Here is a 12,900-nt window from a genome sequence, read left to right on the forward strand (position 1 = left end):
ATAATATTTCTTTTATAATTTTTGTGTATTTATACATGTGTACATATTTCTCTGTTGTTATAGACCAATCTTTCTTATAATTTAAGAATTAAATTCATCTTGACATTCTTGTGTTTTTTAATTTTAATTAATTCCCAGATACAATATTTATTCACGGAATTAATCACGATACGATATTTTAAAATAATTTACATGGTAAAGTATTGTACAATGATTGTGAAACGTATCCCTATATACTGTGTATTTATCCCTATTGTATGCAATCTCTATTCTAAAGATCTCTATATTATCGACGAGTATTCATTTACGTGTGATGTTTCTATCAATTGTATTTGTCATTCGTATACTATTTAAGTCTAGAAATACGCAATTCACGTATACACATAATCTCCTCTTTTATATAATTATTATTCTTATATATTTATAAGAGAATTTTTTTCAAAATAATCATTCGTTTTTCATATATTTGGTATATTTTTAGTCAAGTAAATATGTTTTATACGCCGATTATTTCCAATGTTTACATCAAGCATAAGCAGTTCGAAACTGGTCTTCACCTATATAACATATGCGAGCGATTATTACGTTGATATATCCGTAATTTATCAGTCATCACGATTGCGAATCAAAATTGACCGGCGGAACGCGTACCGTGCGCTCAGTAACCGACAGATAAATTCGCGGCGCGCATCTCGCGCTGCGCGCACGCGCGGCGGTAGTGGTAGTGTAGTGAAGTGAGGTAGCGATGGTCATTAGCGTTACGTTAGGTTAGTCGTGTCGGGACCACCGAGCGATGCGGATGTTATATCGTACGTCGTGCGTGTCAACATTATTGTTTCGATCGCGTACGTGCCAGTGACATTTGACGGTTGCTGCCTGTGGAGAGAGACATGCAAGATCGACGCTGAGAGATACATATGCATATACACGTGACGATACGTCACAGTATATAAATCCGTCGTGTCGTCCGATCGCCGATTGTCGCCGTTGACTTATTATCGCACGCACGCACTTTCCCGCACGTACACGTATTACACGAAAAAAAGAAAAAAAATTATTTACACACACACACACACACACACACACACACACGTACATATATACATTACAATCGATCGCCGGATCGCTTGTAGGCGACTGCTTGTCCATCCAGCCTTCGAGACCGATCATCGACCGACCGATCACCCGCCTGTCCGCCCGTCGACGTCGTCATTCCTCGCGCGAAGAGGAGCTGCATCTCTCCTCGGCACGAATATCAAGAGACGGAAGTGCACCGGCGTTTTCACTCGTACGTGCATACGGGCCGAACAAGCTGTGCGACGTATCGGACTTTTGTTCCGGGAGCGATCTCGATTCATCGACGGTGCGTGGAGCTGGGCGAGGAGCCTGCGGCCGTCGCCGTCGCCGCCACCGTGAGGAAGTGAGTAAACACATTTTTTTTGTATTTTTTTCTTTCCTTTCCCCTCGCGCGCGCTCTCGTTGCTCGTCGTTCGCGGCGAGAGATACGCGGCCCGCAAACTGCAGTCCTTGACTTCCGTAAATCGATTTTGCTCGCGCATTTCGCGTCTTCGAGAACGTCGAGTCGAGATTATCACTCGTTTTTTTTTTCCTGCGATATACGCGAATGTAAGCGGAAGTGGCGGAAGAGGCTTGAAATTTGCGGCGAATATTTTTACGCGTCTCGCGGACGTTTTACTAAGCTGTCCGAGGAGACAGATGCTGTGCGTGTGTGTGTTTTTTTTTATTCGATGGCTGTCAAATCGAACGGTGCCTTTCGATTATGATTATTCCTATCGATAATGAGATACGCGCTTTCGTCGGCCTGCTTCTTGCTTGATCGAGCGAAGATGCATCGAACTTGGAATAGGATCTTCTCATCCTATGAGAGTTTCTTATTAACGCGCGGAATGCAATTACACGGATGAAAGATCGGATCTTGATTATTTATCGGAGGCAGAGAAGGCATCTTTCCGCAACGTGCATTCATTCTTTTTCTCATTCTCTCTCTCTCTCTCTCTCGTTTTTATTTTTAAACCATTATAGATACGGTTGCCTTTCTAGCCATAGAAACCGAAATATTCGTTTTGTAAGAATGGAAATGTCAAAGTGCCATAATCGACGTGATCAAATTGACATTTTTTAAAATTTAATGTAGTATTTCTAATTTTTTGCAAAAATGAGCGACTGTTTTATGTCAGTATTTTTATCCATGAAAAATTGAAAAAAATACGGATACTAATTTGTATAGAGTTTTTTAATTTTCAAATAAAATTTAGTAAATTCGTATCTGTCGATTAAAATGAGGATATAATCATGCAATGTCTTTTATATAACAGATTTAATCTTTAATATTGAAGTTTGATGAGAAGAGGAAAGAGAAGAGGATAGGGAGAATGATATCTCAAGTGTGCATTTCCGACTTTTCATGTTTGTCGATAGTATTTTTGGCAGTGCTCATTATCACGTACGTGATTCGTGAGCACGTATAACAGCTCGAATTTGACACGTATGTGAAATCTTAATCTGCAAGTATAGTAAAAATATATTTATGTTTTATATTCAACGCTGGATGCGTAATTATAACTTTCGTTGATATACTAGCTCTTGCGCATGTATGCGTTAACTTTCCTGATAACACGTCAATGAAAACTAGTTGATTAGGCAGTCATATTTAGTGCCGAAGAAAACGGTGTAAAATTTTCTGCATCGTATGTTTTCCGAGAATTAAAAATCGAAGCGTTGACAAAAGCATGCAAAATATGGAATCATTTATTAAATAATATATAAAATTACATTTAGTAAATATAAATAAGGCGACAGAGTATATAATTAAATTATGCTATATAATTAAATAAAATATTACTTTTATTTGATAAAATTTAAAAATCTCGTGACATAATCGTGTCTGAGAATACGTGTGTGTTTCAATCTAAAATCTTGAGAACGCGCATCGCATCAATTACGTGATTATCCCTGCTCATTACAATACTAAATTGGCTGATTTTAGCAGAGATAATGTTTATGTCTTTGTGGATAATATAATTTTTATTTTCATATTGCGCGCAAATTATATATATATATATATATATATATATATTTAATATACTTAATTAATTCAGATATTTGTATAAAAAAAATAGCAATGTTTGAAAAAAATATATATTTTATATATTTTTATAAATTAATAAAAAAACATGATTAAAAAGAAGGAACTTAATATTACAAAGGTAAATCGTATATACAATACATTGCAATCTTTATTAAATATTTTCTTGCAATAGAATTTTTCTCGAATAAAAGAGGCGGTGTATCGAGGGATACAGACATATACTTATCTCACTTCTGCATGATTATTTTGATTTCTGGCGTCTTCGAGTATCGATTGAACGTATATACATATATCCGGAACGACGATTCGACGGGTTTTCATCATGACACGGAGTTCTCCGTAAAACGGATATAATACTTCATTGGCGACTGGTATGGGTCAAACGTGCTCGATAGATTCCTTCTACTCTCCCCTCCCCCTCCTCCTCCACCCCCCCTGTCCCCCTTCCCGCAAGGTTTAATGACATCACGAGCGAATAGCGCGTTGCTTCCTCCTTTACATATCCGGGTTTAGATAAGATGAGTTGAGAATAACATAAAAATGTTTCAGCTAAATACCTTGTTTTAGTTAAACATCTTGCGACAAAATCGATTAATTATTAAGTAAATATTATTATCACATAATCAATATTAATATCAAATCACTAAAAAAATAACTTTTTTTTTTTTTTTTTTGAATATTCTTTTCATAAAAATTTTATTTTCTTAAATAAAATTTAATTATATCAATTAATTATTATATTTACGATATTTTTGTGTTATAAATATTATTTTTATAATCGCATTATAATAATAAATCTATTGCATTTATTATAATTGGAGAAAAAGATGCACAAATCAATCTTGGAAAAAGATATAATAGTTTTAATGTAATATTCTGCGACGCAACTGCCGCTTAAAATACATAAGTTTATTTGCGTCGTGTGTGCAATTTTATGAATAAGGAAATAATGCGCGTAATGCAATGTAAAAGATAGAATGTATAAAAAGCCAAATGATTTTAATATATTTTATCACTCGAGAATATTTGTAGCGTGACACACATTCTTGTGTTATGGTTTCAAGGTTTGTCTTTACCTCAAGGATGATAATCTCAAATGGAAAGAGTATCACACCGTACGAAAAAATATATCTCGTTTAAGGAATACAAAATTAACTATTTCAAATGTCATCAGGCACACGCTTCGGTGTCTTTCCTCTATTGACATTTTTAATGTCATAACGTGGAAATATTTTCAGTTATTTGCTCGAAGCGAATAATCTCAAAGATATTCCTGAAGGAATAAAAAAAAAAAAAGCGAGTTTTTTACGAGATACGCACGTGATTATCCTTGTCAATATGCATAATGTATTCGGATGCATAATGCATCGGATTTGATGTCTATGATATTGATATCTTTAACTCGATGTGGAATCAATTATTGACGCGGAAATTAATTATAAATATTATATATTTTGATTGTGTCGATCTCTTTTGGGAATCGTGATGGAGAGAAACGTATTAAGCGATCCCGGTGATCGTCGTGAGGATGAAACTGCCGATCTTGTAACGCGAACGCGATTGTGACATTCCGTTGCTCCGCTCTGTGAGATAGTCTGGGTTGCGTAATTCATGAAAACCCGATATCTCTCTCTCTCTCTCTCTCTCTCTTTCTCCGCGTGAAATTGAACACCGCGCATGGCTTTTGGGAGCACAACCGGCAATCCGAGGTCAAGGTGCGTTGTAGATCGTAATAATGCGTCAGGTTAAACCTCAGCCTCGGTTGGCGTATTGCATATAAAAAACCATGAGATGTGTAAGCTCGTCGCAGTTGTCGCGACACGATGTAAAAAGCAGCTCCATTCCGGAAAAAAAATATGCGAAAAACTAGTCGCGAGTATCGTATATCGGTATGAAAAGTATATACTTAAAGTTACTTGTAATGTGTGTATTGATAAAAACTATCATTAATTCAGTCAATATTTTAATTTCTATTTATTTTCTAATAATTCGCCGATCTTCATAAGAAGCAAAACATTTAATTATGACAGTTTTGCCGACAGCTCTAATTATTTAATAGCTGTTTAATTCCTTCAAGCGAATCTCTCGATCGAACGCTTTTAGACTTGTCATAATTGAGCAAAAAATTGCATTTGCTATCTTCCTTGTTAATGTTACGTTCTGCGCTATCGCTAAAAATATGGAGCTTCTTTTATGATAATACGGGAACAATATATTAGAAGAATTACACGATTACGTCGACACGATGATTCTTGCGGACACTGTATATGTACAACAATAATATACTACGCGTGTGTTTGGGAACGTATTAAATGTCGCCGTTTAATAGCAGCGTTTTGTTCAGTGAATAACGATAGAGCGGATAGAATTGCGTATCCCCTCTTGTCGCGATGCAACGATACGGTTTCATTAGACGATATTGATAGTCAATTGGCAGTTTATTGTCCGACGGTTGTATTGTTGGGTATGAAAACAGAGCAAACACGTTAGCTCGCTTTTTCGTTGCATTATACATTATACAATCGATATAACTATTGATATTTTTGCGAACATCACATAAACGCGAAGAATTAATATTGATGTTTTTGAAATCTCTGAATGAAAACCGATCAACACGTATTTATTTTAATATTTAATACGAATTGAAGATTAAGATTTCAAAAGGAAAAAAAAAAAAAAAAATGTATTTTTGATAAACGCGTTGAAATCAGTTTGTAGTAATAATTAGTAACGCAATATCATCACACAGAGTAACTTGATGAATATTGTAATATGTAATTGAATAACGTGAAAGAATATTATGTAAAATTATTAAATTCGATAATGCTATTCATTATCAGAGAAATTAAAATAAAAACAAATTTTTCATATTGTATATATTTCATAGATATATATAAAAAAAAAGCGGAAATTTTTCACATTTATGAAAAGAATTTTTGTTGAAGCGAACAATAGAGTATATGATACCGTCGGAAGTGAAGGGATTCTCGTTGTATCGCGCGATACGTGTAATATCATCTGCACGTGTGGCAGCTATTGTTTTAAAAATATTTTAATTCTCCTGCAATGCAGAATCTTTAATGATAACTTTTTTACGCAGCAGAAGATAGAATCACGCATTGCATGGCGTAATTATCAATAATGTGATGCTTTAATAATCTGTCTCGCATAATTACATTCTAGTATATACACATATGTAGTATTCTAGTATATATGTATGGTAGTAATAGACCGCAGAATTATCTAAAAAAAGCTTATTGCGATGTTTTGCAATTTGTTATATATGCTGTTTATTCTTTATAATTCCTTTGCATAACTTGGAAATTAAATTTGTATAATAACTATTTATATGTATAGTTTATAGTTTTAGCAAGATTTATTTATCGTTAGACTGAAACTCATCCACAGGGAGACACGCGTGTAATTCTTTGTTGTGTTTCCTTGTAGCTTTTCTATGAATGAGATCCAAAAATAGCATGTTGTATGTCTGTGAATGAGGTAACCGCGAGATAAGTGTATCTTTACATAAAAGCAATCCTTTTTTTTTTGTGTGTGTAAGAATTGAACATATTGTGTTTTAAAAATATATGTTAGTTATTTCCATTAAATTTTTAGAATTTCAAGTTGAATTATGTTTTATACGATGGGATCTTACCTTTTAATAATATGAACAAAATTATATTTATATGCATTCAAAAATTAAAGAAATTAAATCATTAAAAAAATTAAATCATAAATCATGTCATTGAAGATAAATATAATATCTAAAGCTCGGATATGTATATAAAAATTTTAGAAATATAAAAAAGAATTTACAATAATTAAATAATAAATAGTTATATTGATTTTTTTAGCTTATCATTTTTTCTGTGTAATTATAGTTGCATTTTGTTTACGTCAAATGATTGTTTACACATATACAGTATCAAGACTTATTTAATCGATTTTTTTTCTGTAAAAGCGAACCTGACCGATGGTCGTGCCTGTAGTTATGGTTGTTTACATGGACGCTAAGGTTAAGGGTCAATTTAATTTAAAGGGTAGAGCTCGGATAAAATCTCTCTTCGTTTGAAGACAATCGATCGAACTAAATAAATTTATCGAGAAGCTGTACTTCGCGATTTGTCGATGGATTATTTCCAAGCAATTGCGACACTGATAGGATTTCACGTAAGCTGATCTTAGTTTTTGATGAATCGGGAAGATTTAATTTTGCAGATAATTAAAGACTTGATAATTATAGATAATTGAAGATCTTGCAGTTTAATTGAAGACTTTTAAAAGGCAATTATAAAAATTGAGATTAAGATCTTTATTTTGCGTTGAATGGATGGCCTGATATTCGAAATATTATTTATCTGATATAAAATTTGCGTTTTACAGAAATATGGAATAAAAATCCGATGTATAGATGCTCACGTACTTAGCGCACATATTAAAATACTTGTCATAAATTTAAAGATATGAAATTTTAGATACGAAGAAAACTAACATAACTGTCGTGGGAAATGAATGGCTTTTAATCATTAATACACACGGTAAAGTCGGAATGTATCTCGTGCGATTGATATCCATTTCGTGGAAAATATTTTCGCTTATGTTGACGAGAGAGGAAAGAAAAAAATCTCACGACTCGTTTGCCGTCTTGTCTTGGATCTCTTAGATAGATAACATCATCTAAGCAATTTGCAGTGGCACCATTGAGCAATTAAGTCTCGTTCTTCTGTTGCATTTATACGGTTCAACCTGCCTACCATGTTTTTACATTCGAATTAACTCGGATAACAAAGCTTTTTAATAATATTTTTTTTTCTCGGTAAACTGCGTTTATTTTCGTGGATTTTAGATTAACTCCGTATTTTTAACAATAAACGCGGCGCGAAAATGCAATACGCGAGATCAAAGATTGTATGTACAACGGAAATATATTAAGCGAATGTTAGAAAAATATTTAGATGCTCTGTTTTTACGAAGCATACCATGTTTATTCTTTGAATTAAATGTGCGTTTCTTTAAGCAAACAATGGCCGAATGTACATTTATATAAAGATATTTTTTATACGCTTGCAATTTAACTAAAGTTTATTAAAATAATTTCTTTGTTTCAAGAGGAATACTAAATTGTAATAAGGGAACAAATATTATATTTTCATAAAAACATTGCATTTCTTTTTCTCATATATATTTTATTGTATTATTTATATTAACGTGGTATTTTTCATTAAAAAAAAAATTAAGACAAATGATTCCCATGATTTTTCAATAGATTTAGCATGCGGTTAGATATATAGTCGATCGTCAAGAGTACATTTCCGTTATTATTTTATCGATTGTAGGCGTCATTGTTGCGAAATAAAAAGAAGAAGAACACACATTTCTACAAATGTTTCTTTCATTACATAACTCGGTCGGGAGCGATTTCATTATCTATAGCACCCGTATTCCCTTCGGTTCTCTCTAATGATTGTTTATTTCGTTCTTCCAGGTATAGCCATGAATAATTCACTTAGCTAAAGTGGCCCACATAGGAGTTTCTCCGACTTTAAGGCAACGAGGGAGACTAAAACAACGGCATCGAGATGGGTGAGCTTTTAGGATCCGCGAGCTTTCTTCACCTCGGCGACATAGTCAGCCTCTATGCCGAGGGAAATGTATCCGGGTTCCTTTCCACTTTGGGGTAAGTGAAAAATGAGCGAGAAATAGAATTTTTCACTGCACTTGATGTAGCTGTCATTTATAACCTGGCAGCTTCTTAAACATGAGCTACACTATGAAGAGTATTCGCTTTCTTTCGTGAGAAAGTGACGGCATTTTTTTGTTTTGTTTGATGTTTATTTTTTCAAAAGGATCCCAGACAGTAACAGCGGAGAAAAACATCAAAGAAATTTTAAACGCTTACAGCTATAACTGAATCATATCAGTCGAAAATAACTTTTTAATAAATCTCAGGTTAAGAATTTTTAATTAAAAATTTATATATTACACAACGCGGATGTAAAATATAAAATTGTCGACACAATTCAAATTGTCAATACGTTAAATAGAGAGCGTTGTGAAATTACAAAAATCAATTATTCCAACCATTTTTCCATGGATTGTCGTAAAATTTTTCTTCATCAAAGAATTTAATTTTTCTTTATAAATATATATTTTATAAAAATTGTATATATTGTTTTTATACACAAGAACATATTAATTTAATAAATCAATAGAAATTCACTCATTGTCAGTAATCAGATTGTACATGTAACAGGCATTGTCATATTTTTTAAGAAGAGAGATTGAAGAGAGATTCTATCTCAATAGCTCACAGGATCAGACAGCTTCAAAAATCACAAATATTCTTGCAGAATTTAATTTCACTTACATTACGAGCGCGTGCGTGCAACGAGCTCTGACCTTAGATATTTATCTATTCGGGACTGTCTGCATCCTCTACACACACACACACATTCGAGGTTACCAACTATCATTTCCGTAATTCTCCATATCCATTTTACTTTTTCAAGAATATTAGCTTCGCATTGAAAGCGCGAAGTTACTTTATTTGCAACTTTCATGATTTTTAATATTTATATCACTGCACATTAAAAATAGTGAAAAAAAATGTATATGGGTTATTGATATTTTACAAAAATAATTAGTGTTGAATATCGGCGCTTTATGTGGATACTACTTGATGACGTAATATCTAATTATTTAAAGACGTTCATTAAAATTTCGCGTCTCACTTTTATTTAGGCTATCTACTTTTTAAAACTATGTATATATATATATATAATAGATGGAAAGAAAGAAGAGAGATAAGGAGATTTATATTACGCTACAAATTGCATAACGTTAACATATTTCTCTTATATCTTTGAAGCTTATTATTAATTTGCACTAAAAGAGGCCTTGCTAATTTCATGTTTTTAAACACTTGATAGTGTGTCTTACACTCTCTATCGCCGTAAAAACAATAATGATTACAAGATTATTTATTATGCTACGTATAAGTTTATCGTGTTTCTTGTTTAGATTGTGCAGGTTTTAGCGATATAATGGTTTTGCACTGGATAAATTTGTATTATATCACAGTACTCTTTTTTTTTTTTCACATAACAAATACAGAAGTGAGATTATATTTGCTTATATTTGTTTATTTATCATGCATACACTGGTTCGAGACAGGGAAGTTGCGCTTATATATGTATTGTATATATATACATTCTAGTCAGCTCACACATATTAACAGAAGAAAGTTTTATTCTCTCTCAAATCGTATAAATTATTTGCAGTATGTGTCCCATATCTCTGTTAGATGTTTTCACAATTTCAAAAAATTGCAACAAGTGTCGACTCATTATAAAATCTTAGCTAAAAAGGTATTCGATTCTTGAACTTGTGGTTAAAAGAATACCCGTTTAAAGATTTGTACACGTTTATGTGTATTTTGTAATTCAAACTTACATCCTTTGGTAAGTAATATTTTCATAATTGTGTTTCTTTTTTTATATGTGAAATTTGTATGTGAAATAAGGGGGATAAGAATGTATAAATTTTATTTTATAATCGCGCAGAAAAAATTTTATTTCCTTCATCAGATTTTTTCAAGTTTATTTTTCTCACGTTTTACGACATTAAAGTGCGCAAAGCGAGAACTTTTAATTACAGTTTGACGTTCTTGATGAGGGCGTCTCAACTGTATAGGCGATTTCACAGAGCTTTATAACATTAACTGTATCACATGCGCAAAGAAGTTTCATCTTTCTCGCTAAGAAGTCTGTATCTAAAGATGTAAAGCTTCTTCCGTATTGCGTTCCCCCGGAGAAGCGATATTAAAACGAATGCCGCGCGAAAGTCCTACGTCAATATGGGTTTCGCAGGCAGGCATATTATTAAATTCGCACCTGCGTATAAGGCTCGCGATCGATGAGCAATTATTTCACCCGACTTTAGCAACGTTGTCGTCGTCGTAGCTGCTCGTGTACATGGATGTATATTACACGCGCACTGATAAACCCGACGAGCCGACATCACACGGCTACCGGATAATAAAGCAAGATCTCTCTCTCTCTCTCTCTCTCTCTTTCTTTGTAATCGACATCGCCACCGATCTCGCGTACTCAACTGCGCAAATTTTTCTCAAAAGGGTACGCGTTGTTATCGACGTTAAAATACCTTTGAGCCGATCAATCTTGCTCTGATTATGAAATACGGATAAAATAAATAATCGGAGAACACGTTAAATGAGCGACGAGCGCAATAAACATTGTTTGCATTGATTGCTAATGTGAATATAACGATTATCTCCACGGTCGGTGTATAGTTTTTGCAATATTTTGTCGCTGACGGCTATTATTCTGCTTGCTTTAAAACGTACCGGAAAATTGCTCTTTTAGCACCTAAAAAAACAATTACGCACACATACACCGGCGACGTAAACATTCGTTAATAAAGTTGGAATATATTTAGACACTAGTTGGCTATCAAATAGGCAATCTTAATTTTAGCAATATCTTAAAATATGCCATGTTTTTTTTTATCATTCTTTTCTCAAATTAATATACGAATAACTAGTAAAAATGTATCCTGTAAATTACTTATTAATGAGAAAGAGATGTCTGCTATCTCGAAAGAGATGTTTTATTTTTGTTTATTTCCATAGAGGATTATTTGCGCATACTGATACATACGTACATGTATGACAAAACGGATCAAATATATGTTTAATGCAACCTTTAACCCATGAGATCGGATTGCGATGACGCTTCTATTTTTTTTTTTTTTTTCTGTTGCGTGTTATTGATATGCGCTTATCTGAGAGAAAATGTTTTTCGATTGATAATACCACGAATGTCTTTTACGCAAAACAAATAGATCAACGATAGATAGTAGACGATGCTAATGTGTTGAGTTAGATACGCGATTTTTTTGGCAAGGAATGACAGCTACCGTTGAAATTCGGGACTGTCTGCACACTGTGTATGTCAAAGTGTTCACGAAATTTCATCGATCGTGAAAAGGAAACCGTGGCGTGCGTGAGAAAAATCACAAGGAAACGACAAAAGAAATGAGAGAATAAAAGATAGCCTTTTGCATAATTGATCTTGCATAAGAAAGCGTTGAGTGTTTTCGAAATCACGGTTTATTTTCGGATGCTGTGCAAGATTGGCCAGGGGTGGTCCGTCACTCAGGCCCCTTACGATCCTCGTAATTCGTCGCTCGCTGTTCGCGCGCGTTTTCAGAAGTCTCACTCTCGTACTTTATCGTCCACGTGGCCGTTTGATGCTGCGGAACACTCGGGATAAATATTGTCTCGACGATCCGCGGAAGGAGCGGCAGAGACCCATCAATTTTGACGCTGCATCAAGAAAATAGGTCACACACGTTTCGCCCAGTTCGTTCTCGTGCTCATGAATGAATGCTTTTCTCACGCTCAAATAAGATCGCGGCGATCATATCGGATCATGTTTTACTAGAGATGATTGGGAGCGGAGTTAGAGTGCAGCCATCTGGTTTTTGCGCATCTGATATCTGCACTTGAGAAGTAGATGGAAGCAAACTCGGTTCTAACGTATTTATTGTACAATATATTCGCGAAAATCAGAAAAACAAGTTTTATCATCTCGAGATTAACTATGAAAATTGCAGATACGATAGTATCATGTATCGACGTCACAGAAAAACGAAACTTGTTGCAATTTCTTTTGTTGCAGAGACAATTTATATTTTTTAAACAGAAACTTTTGATAAATTTCTTTACTTAAATCAATATTTTTAAAAAGTTATTTTATTTTATTTTATAC

The 12,900-nt window shown here is 33.7% G+C and overlaps 1 protein-coding gene across 5 annotated transcripts in view; it reads left to right on the forward strand.

The window, feature by feature from the left end:
- Positions 1-767: 767 nt before the first annotated feature.
- The window catches only part of LOC138933749 (inositol 1,4,5-trisphosphate receptor-like), a 39,542-nt gene continuing 27,409 nt past the window's right edge, over positions 768-12,900 (forward strand). For all 5 annotated transcript variants that reach the window (XM_070296732.1, XM_070296735.1, XM_070296734.1 and 2 more), the window contains exons 1-2: positions 768-1,420; positions 8,595-8,786. In XM_070296732.1, the coding sequence (XP_070152833.1) occupies positions 8,689-8,786 (98 nt within the window). In that variant the 5' untranslated portion in view covers positions 768-1,420; positions 8,595-8,688. The remainder of the gene's footprint in view (positions 1,421-8,594; positions 8,787-12,900) is intronic.

Source organism: Polyergus mexicanus, unplaced genomic scaffold, assembly GCF_030449975.1.
Source record: "Polyergus mexicanus isolate NDT 795.1 unplaced genomic scaffold, iyPolMexi1.0 SCAF_5, whole genome shotgun sequence".
Lineage (NCBI taxonomy): Eukaryota > Metazoa > Arthropoda > Insecta > Hymenoptera > Formicidae > Polyergus > Polyergus mexicanus.